The following is a 24,459-nucleotide window of genomic DNA, read 5'->3' as shown; positions in this document are numbered from 1 at the left end:
TTGGTTTTCAAATCTGACATTAGTTTGCCAATTTTACACAGATGTGTGATCACTAGAAGAGCGAAAAGGATCATGCACTCCAGAACACAACTGCGATGTAGACGTCTGCCAAACACTACACGACAGACAGCACGGTCAATTTAATAACATATAATAATTGTACACATTGAGTTTACGTCACTGAACACTAAATAAGCAATTGTGCAACGTATTTACTGGTAGGTAGTTATTTTGAAATGCACCAGAAAGGAAGTTAGATAAAAGGGAGACAGTTGACATAAGACGACGGGTCATTTTCGTTAATTTTAATCGTTAAGTGTACTGTAAATACAGACCCAGTCAGTGAAGTAGCTCAAGGAACAGGTCCAAATAGTCAGACATCTGCGCGTTAGATGAATGAAGGTATACATTCGCATTCAGCAGAAAAAAAGAAATGTTAACATTTTACTGTTGCGCTGTTTATTGTTTATTTTTTGGTGTGGGGGGTATACATTTACAGAACGTCTTGTACAGTTTAGCACGTTACTGTTTACGTCGGCGATGATAAACTTCCTCTTGGATGTGACATTTTAAAAGCAACATTATTTCCTCGCCTACCGTATTGAGACGTTGATGACAATTATCACATTTATAAACCGCCCCTACGGTAAACAATATTGATTTTTGGTGTATTGCCATTTATTCTTACAAAAAAAGATGTTCGCAATTTATTAAAATTCCTTATCTAAAAATTAATTTATATTAATATCACGAAAATATAAGTGATACAATATATATATATTCTCTGGTATCGTTAGAAACCTCTGTAGTTTCTTGAGAACTGTTAGGTGTCCTTTAGCTTTTCATAGCTACTGTACCTCCTACAGTACATTACCTCCAACACGCGTAAACATTTTAAGAGTTTTTGCATCGAAGTGAAATACCAGCTGTGAATAATGTTTGAAGAAGTATTCTTTATTACATGTTCTTTTAGTAGCATACTGCTCATATATAATTAACTGATGTTTGGTGTTTTGTAGCACAGCAGTTACATCCAGTGCAATTTTCTTCCACTAAATACCTTTCACAGCCTGTCAAAATGATACCCTCATCATTTAGAGTTTAACTCTCAGTCTGGAATGTTTAGACAAATATAAGGATATTTTTGTCAAATGCATCAGTAGACAACTGGAAATCAAATTCAAAATCAATTACAAAATTAACTGAAACCTTTATTTCGAACGTGTGAGCTGTCCTTCATCTAAACTGTTTTCCCTTTTGGCCACATAGTCACACCAGGAGGATGTTTTTAAGGCTTCAGGCTCACGTCTGCCATCTGTCACAAACAGATTTTAAAGATTTTATGGCTTTCCAGCAGTCTTGTCTTACCATTCAAAAGAATGAGAGGGTCAAGTAAACAGTGTTGCCCAACCTGAGAATATGCAGGAAGACAAAGCTTCAATGCGTACACTTCCTGTCCATATTCCTTGACTTCCACACCTACGGAAAAGGAAAAGATTCCTTGTGGATTCATGCACACACATAACCCTAGGTTATATAAATATTTTCTCCATGTTACAATGGTACAGTGCTGTGGTAATTTTAATCTTCTATGGAGTATTGCATTTCTAATTTGTGGTTATTGTTTAAAGCACACAACAATTAATTTTAATATGTACAGATTTGTAAAACACAGCACACAGTTACCTTCGTTTCTTATTATCTATACTGTCCAAATTTTATTTCAACCAAATGTTACTTTTGAATGAAATGGTGTACCTCATTTTATTTCATTGTTCCACTATTACAGTTATTTTATTGTTTGCCAATGAATATTCCAGAATGGAAATAACACATTATACTGGAGTGCTTAAAACAGGCATTTCAGTTGAATGTGGAGGGCTCTCCTGTGAGAAATCTGAGGATCTGTTTCCTTTCCTTCCATGAAACAATCTGACTCTGATACAGACAGGAAGTGTGCCAAAAGGGAAACAGGAAGTGCCTGAGACAATAGAGATTTTAAGGAGTGGTCCAGCTGTTTATTTGCGTATTAAGTGAAGCAAAAGAGATACGCAGAGAGACCCAAGTGAACAGATATTTTCCAGGCCATTAGAAAAAAAAATCAAGGTTTTAATGTAAAAAATGAAGCATTATTTTCTCATATTTTGCCCCCATTTTAAGTGTCTCACACTGAAATCATTTGCTGAGATAAGGAGAAAAGCTTGTCTAGCTCTAAAGATAATGGCCCATTGTAGCTGCTGTTTAGATACAGTTATTCACATTCAGAATATAGATATTTTTAAAGAAGTTTGGTGACAAATTAATACTACACTTATTACTTTTTTAACTGCTTTTTCTTACTGTCTTATAATCTTATATGCCTTCAATATGACAGTGACTTTTATTACTGTTTAAGTAACATACCTGTATCATGTATTTTTTCATTATTCCAATCTGGAATTATAAACCACATTTTTTCAGCATTACTTGTGATTATAACTTAAAAATGGCTTTATTTGTACTGCACAGTTAATTTTAGGTACCTTGTGAACTCTGAGATATCCCAAAAATGGTTTTGCATTTGGATAGAGCATTATTAGTTCTTCATTGTTTTGACGAACATGTTCGATGACAAAAAAACAACAACAAACGACACAGAACGTCAGGATATTAAAGGAGGCCAATGCCATCCGATAGTCACAACTTATTCCAAGCCTTATTCCTTTGTCCTGTGTGACTCAGCATGAGTAAGAAACATTTGTTTGAAGAAGAAAAGAACCTTTTGGTATCCTGCTTTCACAACTCTAAAGGAAAAAGAGAAAAAACCTCTCAAATAACAACTTAATGGACTGGTGCTGCAGACATAGTGAGTAATGTAACCAGCAAGCTGTTGTAAATCTCATTCATTCAAACACAGAGTAATGTGATTAAAAACTAAAAGAAAAAATAAACACTACAGAGAACTGAAAGAGATTTGTGGTAGCACATAATATTCTTTTTTTTTCTCCAAATATATAAAAAAAAATATTCTAGTCCTCCTGTTATAGATTTATATGAGTGGGGTTTTCTTAGTCATTAGTCTTTCACAAATCTGCAGTCTTGGTGTTTACATTGTTTGCATTTTTTACACATTCCAACGCTGTTAAAAGTGAAAATTACACAGTTTTTGTATAGCAAAGGCACAAAGATGCCTAAACTATATATAAAAGCATGGTTATTAAGTGAGAAGCAAGGAGCTTAATTCTTCAATGTATTTAGATTGATTAAAGTACATCTGCATTATTCATTAAACTGTTTTTTGTAGGATTTTAATATTTCATATGATTATCTGTTAAGCAAACATAACCCTGTTACTGCTTTGTGCAAACACTTTGTGCTTAATATACAAGAATATCATTTATAAAACAACAAAACATCCTTCAGACTCAAATAAAATGACAAAAGCTCTCAGAAACTAGTGATTTATTTGAAAATAAAAAGAAAGGAAACACCAGAGAAACCCTTTCATCAGTTAGACTCACGGCACATTGCAGTCAAGTCAAGTGTAGAACATACAATATGTTCAGGCAAGTCAAATGCAGTAAAGCACTACTCAAAACTAAGCAGATGAATAAACCAAATTTGAACACTGCCAACTTTAATGTTCCTTTTCAGATCACAAATCACACTAATTGTGCAGATGAAATCTTCTGGCAGCTGAGTCATTTTCTACAGTTACCCACTGTGGTCTGAACACTGTTTACTAATTTCCTAGCACCTACTTTACAGTTTAACACTTGGTAGGCAAGTACTTCACAAAATATACAGTGAAACAGCCAAAGAACAACGGCAAACTATATTTACAACATGAAGTGACGGAATCGCACAACACCTGACCTCTTAAATAGTTAGAGAATAATGCTTACTTTTAATCCAAACCTACTTTGAATTAGCTGAATGAGTGACTAAGAGCCATTTTAATTATGTATTATCTTGTGAGGGTTTAAAATAACATTTCTCTCCAAAGTCTAATTGAGGAATAAAATACAGTTTTATTATATTTTTAAAACCAGTTTCACATTCATTTTCTTTCCTAGAATTCTAATGAAAACGTGCATCTAAGAAAATGTAAAAGGTAAAAAATACAGTATATTAACAAGGACTCCTACATAATCCTGAAAATTAAGACTACATGATCTGTTGATAAGATCCTTTTCAGTGTCATTGTAATACAGTATATGTCTCTGGTAATGTCAGTTTAACAGCTGAGTGAGAAAATCAGATAACCTCTGCATATCCAATGTGCAATTGCAAACATCTATTAGCTGTCCTGTTAATACATTTCTTTTCAAAACATACTCAGGGTTTTGTTCTTCTGATTTGTGTCCTGCCAGCAGGACATGGTTATGGTACTGATATATTTTTTAAATATCTTTTATTCCTGGACAGGATTAGCAGAAGGTGCTTAGGGTGAGAATGTGCATTTAAGCTTACTGGCATTCATTTTTTAATTTTATTTTGTATATTGAGTGATTTCATTTTTCAAATTAAGAATTCAATGCATTTAGAGAAGCTAGACGTTGTCATCTTAAAGGCTTACTTAGAATGATCTCTTGCTTAGGTTTTCCATATTGTAGCATCCTTCTTGTGGGAAAGCTTTAAACCCCATATTTTTCCCACTCTTAACTATAGCAGGAGAACAGTGTAGGGGTTCATTCCTGTATTACTAATAAGCCTTGCCACTACAACAGTTTTCAGCAAAGAGTTAAGCATCAAAGCACTGGTATTTTAAAATGACTCTTGAGTCATTGATCAGATAAATTATTCAGAACAAAGAAAACATTCTGCTTTCCCACTAAAATTCACATGCACTAAATAGAAATTGGATTTTAAATCTATACTTCCTACTACTCCTTTTGTAATATACACCATATATGTATTTAATTCTTAAAAATCTAAATGCTCTATACAGCCATTTTAAACGATTTGGAGAAGTGTTTTGTAACCTACTCATTGCCTAGGATTCCTTACTTAAAATTTCAAGCATTGCTGCAAGGCCGATTAATTCATTCATCAATCATTTTAGAATTTACGCATGGCAGCATCACAATCCAGGTTTAAAAGAAGAAAAAAAGCTGTGAAAGACTATTTGTATCTGATATATTTGTTAACAAAAGTTAAAAACTGTCAAAAATGATACGAACGTGGATGCCAATGTCAATGAGAACCAGTACTTGTGTAATACTGTTCAGGTGACTGGATGGGCTATTGAAAGTAAGAATTCTGCAATGGGCATTTACTGAAGCTTCACATTAAAAATAAGTTAATTTTATTGCAGCACCAATATATTATATCTTACAGAATCCCTAATGAATGTGTAAACCTAATACTACAAAATGGGATTGCCCCATTATTTGCTACCTTTCAAGTATAGGGTCTCTTTACCTACATTCATTGATAGTTATTGCATGTATTCTGAAATACAATAACAGTGAAATACACGTAGTGCTGGTAGCATAATTCCAACAAACATCTTGCTACTTAATTGCTGTGCTGCTCACTGTTTGTATGGTACACACAATTCTTAGTAAAATACCTAAAAATAATATTCTTGCTGTCATTATAGATTAAAATCTTAAAATATCTTAGTGATAAATCTAAGTACATTTCTGTGATTGAAAATGCTAATTATTTTTCCCTTTTCTATTTCATATACTGTTTGGTGATTTTGAACCATTTATACTCTGTGCCTCAGATGTGTGTAACATGTTTTATTCAGGTAAATTGGTCACAGTAAAATAGCATGGAACAGGAATTAGCTATCTTAACAACAGGCAAATAGTAGTGTTCCAAACCATGTACATCTACCATATCTCTCTTCTTGACCATGCTAGTAATAATGGTGGTGGTGGTGGTGATAATTTCACCCTCTTCATCTCTTTTTGACAATTATTCTTCCACTTAGTTGAAACACCTTAGTCTGTTTAGCATAATGGATACTTCTTCTTTATATATCTCTTATCACATAAACCCCGTTCCAGGATTCAGCAGTTATCTAACAAGTGATTAACTACCTAATGCCCCCCAAAATTATTTGGAAACATCAATCCACAACAACTATTAAAACTTTAATTTTCAGGTACGAATAGTTTCTAAACGCTATTAATATACTGTCTCAAGTATATTTCAAACTTCTGATTTTTTGTCTTTTATGGTGTTAGTGGTTTTTAATTTGATAAAAGGAGTGCTCATAACTCAGGTCTGTCTACTCAATCAAATATGTCATGAAAACTGTGCACCATGGAACAATGAAACGTACAAGGCAAATTAAATATTACTAAGGCATACAATTTCCAACCTATCTGTCAATATACCCCCCCACGGTGTGCATTTTCACTGTTTGATATGCTCCCCATGGTTTCATCTACATAGTGCCCTTCAAAAGTATTGGGACAGTGAAGTCTAAATTGTACTTTTCACTATAAACTCTAACAATTAGCATTTCTCATGAAAATAAAGCAATGAATGTTAAGTAAAGCCCTTAAGTAATTTATTTTTAATAAAGTCAGTTAATTTCTACCCTCTTGGGTCAATTTAATGAAGTGATTTTTTACTTTGAAGGAGCAAAACTTTTGGGACAATTGACTGACTGATTTCTCTTAATGGCTAAAATGGCTGTGAACACATGTAATGAGAATTACTACTTACTGTTACATTACAAATTTCACTCAGAAGACCTGAAGCAATTCAATTGTTGTTCCAACTCCTGTCCCATGCTAAAGTGACCAAATACTTTAGTGGACGACAGTTTCACGATGTCTGTCTTCACCTGCACAGGTAAACAGTGAAGTCACTTCATGCATTCTGTTGCTTTAACCTTCTAATATGGGACATATATTAATAACATCAAGGCATGGAATATGTCAACAGGTTAACTCTTCAGCCCACTGATACTACGTGCCTCATACTGGATGTAAGCATTTTATTTGTTGATTTGTTTATGTGTTGATTCACCTTCACAAATCCACCAGCAGGGGGTGATACTCCATTCATCACTACACTCTAGGAGAAAAAAACAAATCTTGTGTCATTAGATTCAGGAAGGTTATAAGCAAGGTAATGCATTAAGGAACATTACTGTTACTCTGTACCTGGACATACATATGTGTTTCATATAAAGCCACCCTTTCAGGTCATGTGAAAAAAGTCACAAGTCCCTAGCACAGAGTCAATTACACTACATGATACACACAGGCATTCATATAGATATTGACAGTCAGCTAATGAAGTTCTTCTACTGTCTTATTGCCTGGGTGATTGGGTTCAATCAGTACAGCCTCCAGCGACTCTAGGACTCTTTGGAGAAGCCTTCGTCATCATCGCTGATGTGGGTTTTCTCCTCGCTCAGCCCACTCTCGTCGATGTTTTCCAGGGAGTCTGCACGCTGCAGAGACAGCTCTGACAGGCTGATGCAGGGAAGAGTATTCTGCTCTGGGTACATCCAGGGTTTCAGGTTGGGGTTGTGCTTCCGTTTCCACTCAGGGTACTTCTGGCATGCCTTGTAGATCTTCTTCATCGCCTGCCAACAACAACAACACAGCGCACCCCTCAGACTGATTTCCACATTGGTCGCTTAGTGTGGCTTACATGACGTCACACCACACTTCATCTTCACTTTCAGTACAGGGTGTCATGGTGGCCTGGAGCCTATCCCAGGATGCATAGGGTGCAAGGCGGGATCAGGGGCATAGCCACGGCTGGGCCTGGGTGGCCCACCCTGATTAATCCTAGGCCTACCCAATCAGCCCAAAGTAATTAAAGATTTTTTTTCCCTTGTTTGCGTCACATGATTTGCTTTTTAATGTTACATGTTTGATTTTTTCATCGTATGTAATTTGCTATTGGCTCGCTGTATCTTTTGTGACCAATAAGAAAATTATGTAAATACAGTGGGGCGGAGCCTAATTGGCTATCGTTGTCGTCAGATGCTCTTAGAGCTATCTAGCACTAGGTTTTTGGTTTATTAGCCAACATGGCAAAACAAATGCATATATTTACGTTTTTCAAAAAGCCGCGTGTAGATGACCAGACCAGTCAACAAAACAAATAAGACACATGAGATGCTACAGGCATCTTGGGCTTTAAGGAGTACAGTCTGGCTTCCCAAATACAAGTGTTTCTAGAACTCAAGGGGCAGTGCACGCGTCTGCTTGGAGCAGCTCGATACATGCTCGGCCTTTAGGAGTTGAGCATGAAGAGGTTCTAAAGTTTCTCCTGTAAACAAATTACACATTTTGGAATGCACGAATAACATTAAGATAGTAATAAGTAAAAAGGTTAATTCCATTCTGAATAGCAGAATGAAGAAACACAACGTTTCTGCTGTTGAACCTTCTTCAGATGTCTTCTTGGGATTTTATGCTTTACTTCTGACTTTGTAGTCAACATACGCTGACACAGCTCCTTTCTCAAATCTCATGTTATTGAGTATTCTGATCAGAATGTAGCCAAGATTGTTAAGTGACAAGTTTGGTTTCTTCTCTCTAACATTCTCTCTAACATTCTTCTCTCTAAACTAAAAACTAAACTAAAAAACATTTACACAGTTATTAAAATAATAGAAAATGCCATGCTTAATAGAAAATTAAGAATGCTCTTAATATACTAATATGGTAACATTCGACTCTATCAGTTATTTTTGCATAGTATGTTAGTAATACTGTTAATTTTATATGACACTAAAGATGATATTTTAGTACTGGATTTTTGTATTATTTAAACTTTGAACTTGCAAAGAATTTATCTGTGCCTTCCATGTAGGCATTCAATTTGTTTTTGTGAAACTAATTAAATAGGTTAACAACCAGGATTTTAGCGCACGTTGCCACTAGGTGGCAGCACAACTCAGTGGTCGGTGTCATAAATGTATTACAAAGTCAGGCAATATGACTGTGTAAGGGGATCAGGAATAAGTGCTCTGAAAGCCCAGACTTGCTCTGCCATCAGATTGTAACTAAAACGTGTTCAGCTGTGAGTTTATAAATGGGAAAACAGACAGTTCAGGAATGTTGGTATCTATGTAGGACTTCACCATTTATTCCTGGTAAGAGTTACAGTAATCCATAACCTATCCCAGGAACAAAGGGTGGAAGGTGGGACTATACCAGGGACTTCCAGGGAGGATGACACACACAAACACTAAGGGACAAAAGGGAGATGCCAACCTAGCCTGTACCTTGTCATTGTCATTGGAAAGCGAGAGGAAATTGGCAAAAAAGAAATAAACTCTGGGAATACTTGGAAGAACCACACAGAAGAAACTTTTGAAATGGAACTCAGTAACCAAGAACACTAGACACCAAACCACTATGCCTCCCTAGTTCAAGGTCAAGGTAATACTACTTATAATTATGTTATAAATATTTATAAATTATACATATAATTATAAATATTTTGGAAAACCAAAAATCAAGAATGGAATTTTCATATTTCCATTAGTAAAGGTTAGTATGCACTAATTATTTCAATAAATGAGTACCACATATACTGTATCACTACCTGTACAGCCCTTTAAAAATGCAAAAACTAAAAACAGTATCAAATTATTAAGGCAACTAAAACGGAAAAGCTTAGGCTGTGACTGGGAACATCACTATAGCAATGACTGAAAGTTTGACTTGTACTGTCACAGTAGTCACAATATAAAAGCACCAGAAATATAGAACAGGAAGGAAAACTGTCACGATTGGCATCCCTCCACTTAAAGGTCGCTCCGACCCTTTCGTTTTTTAGTTGATTATGTGCACTTGCCTCTTGTTCTGTCTCATTATTTAAGCCTGGCGCTCTCGCTATTCCTGGCTCAGTATTGGGAGATGGACGCCCGGAAGCCCGCCTACCTGCAGGTTCAGGAGAGACCCGACGGCATAGGCTTCATCACGGCATCCTGACCGTCTGAGTCCGGGTCTTGGAGTGCCTGGTCTCGTTACCTTCGTTTTATTCCCTGTCCCTGTTCCGGGTCCCGTTCCGGATTTAAACTGTGTTTGTTTCGTCTTGGTTGGACTGCGTTTCGTCTCTGGACTGCGCCCCGGATTCCCCCTTTTGGACTGCCTGAACTCGTTTGCCATTGCCACGCCCCCCCGAGCTCCAGATCACCGTCGTCACGCCCCCCTGTCTGTCAACCCGTCCTGATCGTCTACGTCTCCTTCCCCAATGTCCTTCTCCACTTAATTCCAGTGTATACCATCTGCAACGGCTCCCGTTACAAAACTAAATAAAACATGTTTTATTGCACTCTAAATCAGCAAAAGCTGTGGTTTTATTATACTGTGGTAATAAAGGTAACATGCATAAACCAAAGTAAAAAAAATACACTGATTACCTGTCTGGGTGTAACAGATATCTGAGAACGAGATATTAATTGTCTCACAACCTTATAGCTTTCTTTTTGGAACTACAAACAGAAAACAAGAAACGGAGTCTCCGAAATTCCATAAACCCACACATATGAGTTGTGTGACATGAGGCTTAAAAAATTTCAGAAATAATCATTACCTTTGGTGCTACAAACTGAGAGACTTTATTTACCACCCACTTGGGCAAAGAACCTGCAATAAAAAAAAAACAGTATTTAGACATTTAGAGATTTTCAGTTTGTAACACATTATGAAACTGTTGTCTTCTGAAAATACTGTGGGACATATCTTAGAAATCAGGGCTACAGCTTGGTATTTTAAATCTCTTATGCACTACTGACCTAAAAAGTACTTAACTGATATTGTTTCTTTAAGCTCTTGAGAATTGAAAACAACTTGTAAAACCAACATCATTGCAGCTGAGAATGGAATTTCGAAGTAGAAAGCGTGCTTCTTCACATAATTATGCATTGATCTATAGACACAACAGCCATTTGTGCAATAGCTAAATGTGTTTCTGTTATTTAAACAAAACGGGGTCATTACCTATTGATTAATTATGGCCAATTTTCGGTTGTGCATTTATCCTCAAAATCTTAGATGTCTAATAAAGGCTTTAATAATTTAAGCACGGATTTCTATATAAAAATTGTAGATGTTTAAACTTTTTTTAAATGTAAAACCACTTTGGGAGAGATGTCTTCAGAAATACAATACACATCATTTTTGCATATTGTGGCTTTGACATTGATGTGCAGATTTAGTGCAGCCTTTCATGGCTTTCAATTCTCAAGGGCAATGTAACATACACTATTACAGGATTTAAAGGACTGAGACTATAAAACATACTTATATCTGAATGTGCTTGGGCATTTTCAAGTAAAAATACTACAGCTGCAAGTTTCAAACCATAAATTTAATTAAATATAGACAGACATTTGTAAAGCATAGCATGAAACATTGTATTTTACTGTACTTTTGAAGGGGGTAAATAATAAGAGTTTTTAATGTGCAGATCAAACCATGAAACATTGTATAGTTTTCAGGATGTAATGGCTATAATCACATCACGATCAGCGTTTAAGGAATACAGTGAAAGCACTTGAGACAATGTGGTGCGTGCAATGCACTGAAAAAGTCACATATCTAGCTGTTACTCAATCAACAATTTCATGAATTGAATTTAATGGACTGTCTTGCCAAGGGCAAATTATAGGTCCAAGCCATCACTTATATTCAGATAAATTTTGAACCGTAACCGTAATTATCTCACCTTTTGGATCTACTTGGGTTAGATAGTAGAGAGTGCAGCAGTTCGCACCATTAGACTGGATCAGGTACCCGGTTTGTAAAGACACAGCTCTGACATAGTCTTTCTTCGGGGGATATTGCTGAGATTAAAAAAAAATGGAGTAAAGGAAATAACATGAACTTTGGAAATACAAATCATTCCAGTTCCTAGCTTTCAAATCACGTTCTGTTTAAGATGCTGAGACAGAGAGATGAAGTATGATATTTGAGGAATACGTGGTATATGAAGTTATAAATGTGATGTGAATGGCACTTATAGCTACTTTTCATGAAACCTTAAAAAATATTGGCTTCATCTATACCCTAAAAGCTTAATAGCTTAAAGAGTCATTGGATTTCACATTTATTTTCAAAACTCTTTTATTTAAAAATATAATCCTAGGTTGCATATCTCCTTAAAGGATGGAAGGCACTTTTGTGTCAGTTCACATCTGATCCTAACTATTTAATTGAGCTAAGGTGTAAGAAGTCATATTGTGTATTTTCAGTCTCAGTTATTTCTTATTTGAAAAGTGCCTATAAAAACGTGAGACTGTGGTCCTTCAGGAGAATAGTTTTTAAGACTGACTCGGCTTGTCATACATCCTCACTAAATTAACAGCTTCCATACACAAAGATCATAATTTCCAAGTCATTATGACTGTATGGACTGGACTTAGCATTGTAGCCTTAAATTCACTCATTTTGAAACACAGTTAAAATTCTCTGCTGTGTAAGAAATTATCTGTTTTCTTTAAAAGATCACAAATTCAAAGCCACTCATTTGTTTAATTGTGCCTAATGTGGTGTTATTGAAACCCTCCACGAAGTCTAACAATTAACAGATTTTATCTTTCATTTGAGTTTAAACAGACACTTCCATCAATTAACCAACAGGCATTGCTTTCCACACTTTAATATATACAGTAAAGGAGTCTATCCTAAAATGAAGCATCCTTCATGACTGCCTGTTTGTAAGGCGATATTCAATGCAAATAAAGAATGCCAGATAGGTACAGTACTATCATTTTACAGGATCCTCTATGCTTTTCTGTAGCATGGAAAGTCAAGTGGTCCATTTAATGCCGGATAAGGAAAAGCATCTCTTCATCGGATGAAACTACCTGTTCTTCTTACATTGCACATGACTTCAGCCCGCAAAGTGGTTTATTTATACAGTATGCTATACATCTGTTAGGATTTTAACACACAACATTTAATGGTTTTACAACCCATAACTATTTCATGTATAATTATCTATTAAGTCAACTTACTGGGTGTTTAACAGAGTAGTTAATTATCAAGTAGTCCTTGCCCAGAGGAAGCCAGGATCGCAGAGTGATGAAATCTCTGTTCTTTAGTGGGCTGGGACACTTCCCTGTAATAACACATATATTGTGAATTGCAGTGCATTTCACATCACTGCCTCCCATCATGTGGTACCATATGAATCTTAAGAAATACAACACTGTTTTCTGGGCTTGAAAGGGAAGTATTATGAGAAAAGAGACATGAATACAAAAATGTGGTGTCTCAAAATTGCCCAGAAGATGAGAAAGCAATGAAAATGTACTTCTGGTTGGAATGGTGCAAAATGGAATCTTTATATTCATGATACATATCGTTTAAGCATGCTTTTCACGATTCGATCTTTATTCCTTGATTTTTACTGATGGCACAGTTCCACGATTCAGAAAACAATCATTATAACTCCATTCCCACTAATTATCTTCCATCACAGAAGTCTGCAATAAGTACATTAATTGTAAAATAAGGCAGCATTTAACACTAAGAAGATAGATCTTTTGGGGGTTTGAATCTTTCATAATCTCAGTACAAGCTGTTTAAGGGCACTGAATATTTCATAACTATAAGAAGTTCTTGAAGAAGGAATTATTTGCAGCTCCAGGTGGGGTACAGGATGGAAACACAACAGCAGAGAGTCTGGGGCAGCTGGTGCTGATTACACTGTGTATAAGAAGTTGTTTGTTTTAATTATATTAAATGGGATATTCTTTAAATGAGAAACTAAATGAATAATAACACCTGTCAAGAAAAAAACTATTTAATTGAAAACAGAATAAAATAATTTCAAGTGTTGCATCTCAGAAGGGTAATGAATCTGTAAACTCTTAGGCCATTATTCTTATTGCCCTCTAAAGCCACCACACTCTTTTGGCTTGGATCATTATTGAAGAGCAGTGTTCCATGAAGACAGCAGCTGCAGTAAATTAGCCGCTATTGATTTCTTAGTGCTTGGGCACTGCAGAGAATTAAGACCCATTGAGGAGAATATCTCTGTAGCAATGATGCACCTACTGTGAACCTTCAAGCAATTGAGTTATCAACCTAATGTGAATAAATACCACCCCTCACCCCTGTCCCAAAGAGAGTGGCTTGGGAAAGTGTTTTCAAATACTGTGGTTTACAGTAGTAACTAGAATACATGGTAGAATTTCATAGTCTACCAATTGAATGCGTTTTTGAGCCCTTTTAATTATCCAGCCCAAGTAAAGCATTTTGATTCTGGCACTGATGTAGCTCAGTAGGAAACCATGTCAGCCTGTATCTTGAGGGTGGAAGTAATATTTTCACAGCATCATTGGAATACATTTCCTTAAGTACAAGTAATCTTGAACTTCAAGAAAGCTAATTATGGTGGGTCATGTAGTTCCCAATAAACCATGTCTTCATTCATCATAGGTGGAGGAATGTAACCCAGATGTTGTTAAACAAATGACATACAGCTACCGCTGCATATAAACAATAATACTTCACAATACATAGTATTTGTCTTTGTAAATGTATAGGAATATCCCTAGTTTCTTCCTGGATTACCAGAACAGATCACCGTAATTGTGGAAACTTAAATCCTCCCAAGATAATTTACTTTCCTCATGTCAATAAAAATAAGAAAAGACAGAGGGAATGTTGATTTTCAAGTTGTTTCTTTGTCCAGAGAGGCATCATGATCTAACCATAATTCAATGCACTGTAAGACACCAGTACACAAACAAACATTATATAGTATTTTGTGATATTGTAGGTTGTATGCTGACAAAAAAATGTTAAATTGTAATGCAAGACAAATCTTCAGATAGCTGAAATCAGAAATCAACACCTGAAGCCTTCTTCTTGGGGTATACATAAACCACAACATGGAGTATACATAAGACACAAAATAGAGTGTAAAATAGTCTAGTGGTTTGGAAGAGAAGAGATATTAGATTGAAAACAAAGAACAATCCACTTACAGGAGTAGTATCCCACATCTGCATTTACTGTCAGTCTTCCAATGTCAAAGGTCTCAATCATGTTACTGTCCCACTTCTTCCGATAACTTGTGTCATGCAGGACATCGTATAATGTTTCTGCAGTCACATCCTTACAGACTATTCTCATCTGGAAGAAACAAAAATGAAAATATTCAGCCCCTGTCTGCAATTAAATAACAAACATTCAATGTTGTTATGTTACATTTAAAACTGAAAGTTTTAATGTTTTGGCACACCAAAAAGTATATATAAAATAGATTGGTATTGGGAATAGGAAAGCCATTTTCTAACTGCTGTATCAAATGCATGGTCACGAGGGAGCCAGAGCTTATCCTGGCAAGCAATGGGTGTGAGGCAAGATACATCCTGGATGGTTCCTCGTGTCAGCACATCTCAGGGTATTAGGAAATTTAGTGCATTAATATTAATGGGTCAGTAACAAACCTGCTATAAGCTACAGTATATTGCTCTGTAATTATGAGTTATACAGACAGTAAATGAAATATAGCCATGAAAAACATTTCATTCTGATACTCTGACTTTTACTAATAACTTTCCCATTAGTATACCTAATTTAACTTTAACATTTTCAAGCACAAGAATTAAATGTACTCCTTGTTTTTCCAATTTGAAGTTCGAAACAGCCTCTTTGGTATTTCTGGCTTGTTTTTATGATCCAAACCTGGTATAATGCACAACATCTTTGCTTCAGTAGTGGAACCATTCAAATGCTTGGGCATAGCCCCATCAAAACAAAGACAAATGTGACTAAATGTTTTCCCTCTTATGAATGATGTCCACAAAATGGATCTTGAAAAACAAGTCACAACACGTTACAAAGCTACTGGTACTTGAACTAACTGTTCAAGTTTCTGTGTCATGTGAAACATTATCTCCTTGAATTATCCTTATTAATTAGGCCTGCAAAACCAGGGATATCATCCAGGCAGAAGGTGATATTTCACACTCACCAACTCAAATGGAAAGAGGACGACTGGGGTGCGTTCAAGGTCCAGTAAACATGGGGTGCCAGTTGCTATATTTCATTTTCATTAATAATACATGACCATTAGAAAGCTAAAAATGGCTTAGAACAGTGAATTACAGGCTTATATTGATCTTTTGTTAAAAACTATCGAATTAAAGTCTACAAATTTACTGTAGTGTAAAATTTAACAACTTGATTACTGTAATATTTAAATATATTTTTATTTTTTATTAACAAATATCATGAAGCGTGAAAAGGAAAAGGAAAAATTGAACACCATTATGGTGATACGTTTTCATACTCTCTGTTACTTTAGTTACCGATCCATTTTCTGCCCTGTTTATCCACACACAGACGCAAACACACACACAGTCACACCAGGGCCAATTTTCCCAGAAGCCAATTAACCTACCAGTATGCCTTTGCCTTTGGACTGTGGGAGGAAACCAGAGCTCCCAGAGGAAGCCATTGAGAACATTGGGAGAACCCAGGAATTGAACTCGGGGACCCAGCCCTGCACAGCAGCAATGTTAACACTGTGCTTCCCTGCCTAAATTATACAATAAATAAATATTTAAAATGAAGAAAATTGACTTTTTGTTTTCTGTGAGCAATAAACAGAAGGAAGTACTACTTTTGTTTTTCATTATGATCAGATTGGAAAGAGAAAAAAAATCAAGAAAAGGTCTAGAACGTGGACACAAGTCCTATTAGAATTGAATATGATGTATACTCAAACATAAAAAAATGATTGCTTTTATAGAATAAAGCATATAACAGGGTGAGCAAAACATAAAAACACATTCATATTTAAATTGGCATGCCCTTTTGCAGGCTTCCCATGAATGGATTTTTCTCAGTATAAATTAAAAAAAAACTTCATTCTAAATGTCATATCCTAACACCAATTACTCCCTCAGCAACCTTCAGTTAAGCTTTCAAATGCCAACCATCCACTTCAGATCTCACAGCCTGGGATGCATTTTGATCTCAGTCAGAATAAGCTTCCCTTACCTCCAGCCTGATTCCATAATTAATAAGCTGCACATATAACCACCACCATAGGAACAGCGGTGTAATTGTGGTAATAAGTGAAAAACCTGACTGCGTTTCAGTCTTTTGCGGGTCTTGGATGGCATTAGTGTTGCTTTAATTCAGCAGTTAATCCCTTTCAGTTTTACTTCCTTGCTGCTTAATTACACTGCATGAAAGTGGACAAGTACATTTCTTATTAAATGTGTCATTGTAAAGTGTTTTTATGGACTTTAGTCCCTTTTTTATTTGGGGAAAAAATGAATCAAATAAATTTAGACTACAAATGACTGTTGGAAAAAGACATTAACTCTCACATAAGTCTCAAAAGATTCTCCAGCATTTTCTTTATGAGGAACAACCGGGTTCCATTCAATTGTATTTTGTCTTTGTAAACCCCCACCTTCCACAGTTATGCCCTTCAGCTGTTTGTAGAGCTATAGTGACAAATCTGTAACAGCCGGATGTTGGGAGTAAATTTATAGACAACGAATGACAATTGTCATTCTAGTTTAGTATGTTTAGTATGACAATTGTCATTGTCACGATATATATAAAACTTACTCTCTGAGGTTTTTAATTAAAAAAATAATATTCAAACTGTTAATCCTCCATTCATCCATTTTTTAACTGCTTTATCCAATACAGGGTAGCAGTGGAGCCGAAGCTACAGGACACCAGTCCATCACAGGGTACACACAGACACAAACACACACACTCTCAACAGGGCCATGTTCCCAGATACCAGGTAACCTACCAGTATGTCTTTAGACTGTGGGAGGAAACCGGAGGAAAGCCAAGCGAACATGGGAGGAACACCGAAACCCCACACAGACAGCACCTCTGGATTTGAACCCAGGGACCCAATGCTAACCACTGTGCCACCTTGCCACTGTAGCTATTATCATAAACAGTAATTGTGTAACTTGGCTCTTAGTTTAGAAACACATTGGAAGAATGCTCTAATGTCTTTCATCAAATTTCATCTGACAAATCTCAAATCATTTTTAAAGACATTAAATTGGTATTAATACATTTTTAATTATATATTTAGAGATTTGAAGACCTAGTTACAGGGATAATAATTTAAAAACTGTAAGGACCAAGTCTTGATCTTTGGGAAACCTTTTTTCAGAAAGAAAAGATGGTGTCTTGCACCTTTTACTCTCCATTAATTAGCAGAAAAACAGTTTTTTCAGGCAGGAATAGCTAACCCACAGGACCTACAAAGTTCAGCACTTGGCGATACTTTGCCAAGGGCCCATTATCACAAGCTGTGGATAATGCAGTGCAGCTGTGCACAGCAGTAATCGGACCCAACTGCTGCCAGCTTCTTGCAGCCCTTCAGACCTGTAGTTTGAAAACAGTGCCTTCAATGACAGTCATAATTAGGGCCTGTGCTCCTTATTATACATTGACATAGAAGTGCTCAGGAATGTGCAGTCACAAAGCCAGCTGAAACTCCACTAGCTCAGCAAATACATACATAATTCAATTATGTTAAGGGTATCTCTCAATATATCCTGTAGTTCCCCTAAAAAGGGATAAATACTCTTAATCACACTCCCATCACACTGTTTAGTTAATATTCTTTAGTTGTCATTATCAAAATTAGTATTAGTTTGTTTTTCTCTAACTGTAGTGCAAAGGATATCCTCACTGAGAAAGAAATTTAGAATTTAAATTTGAAAAGTAAAACTGAAAACTGTCCGTGGCTGTTTAGTCTTCTTTTGCCTTTCCAGATGCTACTAACGTACTAATCTTAGAGCTTCATAAAGTAGTTTCATAATGATATGTCGAATTACAAATAGCATAAAATAATGTTCTTTCATACCACTTCTATGAACCATTTGCCAAAATTCAGTTACTTTTCAGGACATATTAAGAGACTGGCATAAGTCTGTTTTCAAGAAAAAAAGCTCAAGTAAGAGTATATACATTGTATCTGAGGAGGATACTGTCTTAGTTAGTGTTTATTTCTATTGGACAATTATTTGCACCCCTAAGTTTAATAATTAAATAGGAAAGATTAATTGTTGTTGTCAATTCATTCACAGGATATTTAACCTTACTTTGACTTACAGCAACATCAACATTTTAGTTGCTGTACAATACAATCTTCACTTATAACATTATTGAGACCTTGTTCAGATGGGTCACCTTCGGTTACCATAGAAAAATTAATCTAGTGTTTAAAGTTTTTTTAATTAGGAATTCATCCCTCATTCTTCATTATTATTTTTACGTTGGCAGAAAATACAAGTGGATGCTCTTTTAAAGGCAAGTCATTAGACTGGGAGGTGTAGAGTGCTTTTACTGAAGCAGAGTTTGAGATGATAACAATCTTTTGAAGATTATTTGTGATTGAATAAACAATCTGATGTGTAGGTAAAACAGGTATTCTGAATTAACTAGACTAATACTGTAGACGAATACTTGGCTGCAGTAGAAATGATTCAGTCCAGTTATACTAGATGCATATTTGACTATAATAATCACCCCCGCAAATAGATTGTCTGCAACTCAAGCAAAACCACAGAGATGTAACCAGCAGATAGAAATAAAATGCCTCAGGGAGCAAATGCATTTTTCATTTCAACTTCCAAAAGGTCTGTCTTCTGTGGCGACAGCACAGGTGATGTCAAGTCCAACTTCTAAAGCTATTTAAGATGCAATTCGATCAGTTACTGGTGTAAGTAATGATGCAAACTCTCCATGTAACTTAATCTCTGACCTGCCCGCTAGCTGTGGTGTCATTATTCATGAGATCCCCCTCACTCCCCCTTTCCACTCCACTTCTTGGAACAATTCTGACAGGCTTCTGTGAATGGGGTGTCGTCACATCCTTCTCCAAATGCAGTCAATTATTCATGTTGAGATGCAGTGGGGTAGCAAAGAAATTATGAAGGGACATCTATTATGCCTCTTTGTTCAGAAGGCTTTAAATTTTTGTCTTATTTACCCCTCTTCCCCTATTCCCCATGAATACCCACACCTGAAGCAACCCACGAAGTTAAGTGAAGGTCTCTTCCAAATACTTCCTTTCTTTGTAAAACAACAGAACTCTGATTCCAGAAGCAGTATGGCTTTTAGTATTGCTTTCCACTCTGCATTTTTCAAATGTACCACGATATCGCTTAGAGCCTCCAGGAGCATCATCTGACACCAGTGTGATCGCTATCACAGTTCTACAAGCTGAGATAAATCTATGGTTTCTTTTGGATAAACACACACTAGCTTATAACGTAAGGTATAGACAGGGTCTACGAATAGTAGAAATACTGTCAAGAAACTAAATGTTTTGCTGTGATCTAATAATCAACCATTTCCAAGTTAGTTACCCTGCACTGCGTCGGAGAAAAGGGCAATGTTAGCAGCTTCTTAATTATTGTCCCATTGCAGCAGTACAAAGAATGCAACAGCCAGCACAAATACAACAAAAGACGAGATGAAGCAGCAAGCAAAGATGATAAAAAAGGCTGCAGTGATGTATTCCGCAGTAAATCTCTCCCAGTCCGGATTTTTATCACAATTAATGATTAAATTGTACCAGAGTGCTCAAGTCAAAGATGCAAAAATAGAAGAACAAATAGTAGCAAAACAATCAATGCTCTATTTAAAGGGTTTAACACAAAAGGGTGCATAAGCACACCATAATGAAACTTTATGGCTGTTAAAGAGTGAAAGAGTATACAGTATACGGTATACTTATAGTTTATGTTGAAAGAGTATACAGTATGCATACTGTATACTCTTTCACTAATAGTTCTGATATTCTGTACAGGCCCCACTGACATTGACAACCAAGTATGAAATGCACAAATGTAGAAATGAAGAAAAATGTAGTGAACTTGAAGCACACAAATGTAGAAATGAAGACAAATGTAGTGAACTTGAAGAACAGTCTACACACATGTGCTATGACAAATTACTATGTGCAACTGACTTGCTCCCAAATAGCCAGATTCTCCATCTCCTATACTTCAAAAACAATTTTTAAAACCTTTAGAAAAGGGATATCCCATTTCACTTATACAAAACCCTTTTCTTGGCATAGGCACTGTGGTGCAGAAACATTTTTTGTCTACATCAAGTATTTTCAAGAATATTTGCTATTTTTAATTCACATAAGTCTAAGAATGAGCAGCTTCCAGTGATCACACTGTATCATAGTGTATATATTGTAGTATGTTTTTTTTCCCTCAAATCGATTTTAAGTGATTTTTTCTCTTCCTTATTCAGCATAGGCCTAAGCATTAGAAGTAAGTGATGACTTTAATGCATTCTGCACATTATGACTCCACTGCAACTACTGGTACTGCTGACACTCATAAAACTGTAATGGACTGCAGAAAATAAACGACTTCCAATTATTATAACCTCATAAATTCTAGCTTCCAGAGCAACTTTATGATGAACTCCTGCCAATGTGAAATGAGCTACTCAAGGTATGTGCTTGATTAAAAGCACTTATTGTACACCAAGAAAGAAATTTGCAGCATCCTGAACATGACTGAATTCTTCTTATTGTTAATGTAGTGATTTATTTACTGTCCTTGGTTTTCTAGTCTGTGGAAGTCTATGAGTTATAATCTATCTTTTTCAAATAGCATGGCACAATATTTAGCCTCCTGATGACTTCCGTTGTCAGGAAAGTACAAATTGCTCCTGCCAATTTGCTACCCCTGTTTGTACTGTAGCTCTTTTACTAGAATCCATTTCATACTGTGACAAAAAATGTTTTAACATTAAGACTGCTGAAATATGCACAGTGTTTTCCTCTTGTACATGTGAGAGTAATGCAATGAAGGGGGGCTTAAAGATAAATTAATTGTGCTGCCTTTCATTGCAGTGATACCAGAAGTTAATCTCTTTGGGCATATGGGCCCAAAGAGATATGGGCATAAGAGACCCCAGAGATAAGAAGGTATTGTGCTTATCCCTGGGTAGACTCTGTCTTAGATCACGATGGTTCCTGGCAGGCTTAGTGTAAATGCTGATGTTATATAGTCAAACCTTAGAAGTGGCAATTCTGCAACAAAATAAATTATTAGGATCCATAATATTTTTTAAAGTACGTTATAAATACCTTCTCCTAAATTCTACAGCCTTCAACGTTTTTCATTCCCTTTGCCTCCAAATAGTTTTTTTTTTTTTTGGCTGTTGAGTTTAATTCTTAGGACTCTTTACATGTGGAAAAAAAAGAAGTCAAAATGTCTACCAAATAACTGCATTAAAATAGGTACAACTGCATTTATTTACTTAACTGGCCTTCTGGCTTGAAAATTATTTAATTCTTACAGTTCACAATAATGGCCAGTACACCTGAAAATCAAAGACCACTATGTGATGTTATTACATCATGTAGGGATACCAAACAAAGGTGTTAGTTTTCAAGTCCCATAGGTTATAGGTCTTCATTTTAATTAATACTACAGAGACTCAATTAGCCACTGACAAGATGCTGCAGAAAATTCCATTCAGTGTTGTTTAGCCTCTAATGACACTGGGAACCTTGACCAAGTGTTGTTTTTTTGGGGGGAGGGAAAGGAACAGAAAATGCATGACATTAAAACACCTTAATTTCTACAACACGCTTGATATTCAAGGCTGGCATTGGTGGCTCATGCTACATAAAGATAATGCTTAGAGGAAATAATTCCATTTATTTCTAAGAAACATACCTATTTCTAAAACAAGACGGGCAATCAACCATATTATTTTCTTTTTCTAAATGCTTATTTTGGAACAGAGACATCACTAGTCTCTGAAAATTCAAAATAGTGATACTCTGGAAGAAAGGAAATAGGCCTTAATAGTGGGAAATTGTTTTTAAAAAACTGAAGTGAAAAACTTTTTTTTTCCCAGAAGTAAAACAATTGGAGCTCTGTGAGCATTGTTACACCCATCTGGTATGGCTATAAACAGATGACAGGACTGAGTAAACATGATAATGTTCAAACCATCTAATTCAAGCTAATAGCCTGTAATGGTCTAAGAACATTTTAGTTTTGGGCAACAGGATTCATCCTATCTATAAAAAATAACATTGCACAGACTAAGTGCTTTAGTCGGGATTTTGTAAAAAAACTCATTTTAGATCTGCAATGCAGGCAATTAGGATTGTCAAATAGGTACCAAAGCACTGGAGAGCACTTTTAATGGACCTTCTCTGAAGCTCAAGAGAACGGTGAAACTATGCTACCGTACCTGTGATGACCTCAAACATCACATTTTCCAGCAGTATTTTGTATTAGGTTGCTGGCACAGCGCCACGCCCCATCTCTGGAGAATTAGATGATCTGGGGGATTAGTCAAACTGACAGCTGTGTCAACATCCTAACTGCTTCTGGACATGTGATACCAGAAAGAAAGCGATCTCCTGTGTTACATGGGTGGCGTCTGCCTCTGTAAATTTAATACAATTCAATACAAAGGCAGGAATTCTGCCATTCATACCACCTGGTTGCGACTGCATATTAAACGTAACATTTTCTGATACCCTTGCATGTTGCACCTGTGCACTGTGAGGATATTTTCCTATTTAGTTAGCCCGAAATAAAATTCACCATCGCACAGACCTTTAAAATGAAACCACTGAATATATGAGTATAAGAGTCTGGCAAAAACTGAGTATCAACCCACTATCACAACCACAAACTGTATTCATAATTTGCCCATTCTTTTTACAAAGAACCATCCTGTATGTAATTTTAAAAAATAAATAATTTAAAGGCACCGTACTACGAGCAGAAACGCAGACTACCAGTTATAACTTCTCTTCTGGTTTCTCCGCACACTGCAGTGCGTATTGTAAGAGGGAATCCCATTACACACAGAGAAAGCCTGCTTGCCTTTAATTTCTGGACACTGTTAGTCTCTTCGCCGTCTCTGCACCACACGGTCACTCCTCCCTTGTTGTACCGAGCAGTCCACCCGTCCAGGTTCTCGCACTGCTCCTTGAAAGAAGTGAAGTCGGAATCATCCGGGATCTGGACTGTCATCTTGTCCCGGAGCAGAACAGCTCAGGGAAATTAACCCTGAATAATAATAATCGAATACAGAAGAGAACAACGAGGTTGCCTTCTCCACTTTCCTTATCAGACCTTCCACAATCTCCCTCCGGTCTTAAAAAAGGCGATGTTGCGCTGCGGGATAGAGCAGCAGTGCCGAGCGCTTCGGTATCTTCTTCGGTCTACTCAATAGCTTCTTTATAGAAAAAAAAAGGCGTAAACTCAGATCAGACAGTAAAACTTTATAGTGTTGACTTAGATCTCTATAACTTTAATTTCTTTCGCCTTTGTCTTGATTAGCCTTTATTCCAGCAAGTGCAGCTGTTCTGCACCGATGCCTTCAGCTCCAGCATCAGCGCTCCTGGTGTTCTTTCTGTCACTCATGGGGAAGGAGGCAGATATATAGATAACGGGGTCAACGATATCTAGCGCCTCGGGGTAGGCTACACTACCTCTTACTCAGTCTGCCTGCCTGATCGGGGCAGATCGGG

General features: G+C 36.3%; 1 protein-coding gene across 1 annotated transcript; it reads right to left on the bottom strand.

The window, feature by feature from the left end:
- Window positions 1–3,424: 3,424 nt before the first annotated feature.
- stard15 (StAR-related lipid transfer (START) domain containing 15) lies at window positions 3,425–23,959 on the bottom strand. Its single transcript, XM_088932322.1, has 6 exons — window positions 23,810–23,959; window positions 14,915–15,062; window positions 12,935–13,038; window positions 11,644–11,761; window positions 10,510–10,562; window positions 3,425–7,537 (listed from the first exon to the last, which is right to left on the bottom strand). Exons 1-6 carry the CDS (start codon window positions 23,957–23,959, stop codon window positions 7,307–7,309), a joined length of 804 nt encoding a protein of 267 aa, XP_088788448.1. The 3' UTR covers window positions 3,425–7,306.
- Window positions 23,960–24,459: the final 500 nt, after the last annotated feature.

The sequence above is a fragment of the Atractosteus spatula genome, chromosome 14 (assembly GCF_055471065.1).
Source record: "Atractosteus spatula isolate fAtrSpa1 chromosome 14, fAtrSpa1.hap1, whole genome shotgun sequence".
Lineage (NCBI taxonomy): Eukaryota > Metazoa > Chordata > Actinopteri > Semionotiformes > Lepisosteidae > Atractosteus > Atractosteus spatula.
The sequence above is the reverse complement of the archived record's forward strand: the minus strand, read 5'-3'. Positions and strand labels throughout refer to the sequence as shown.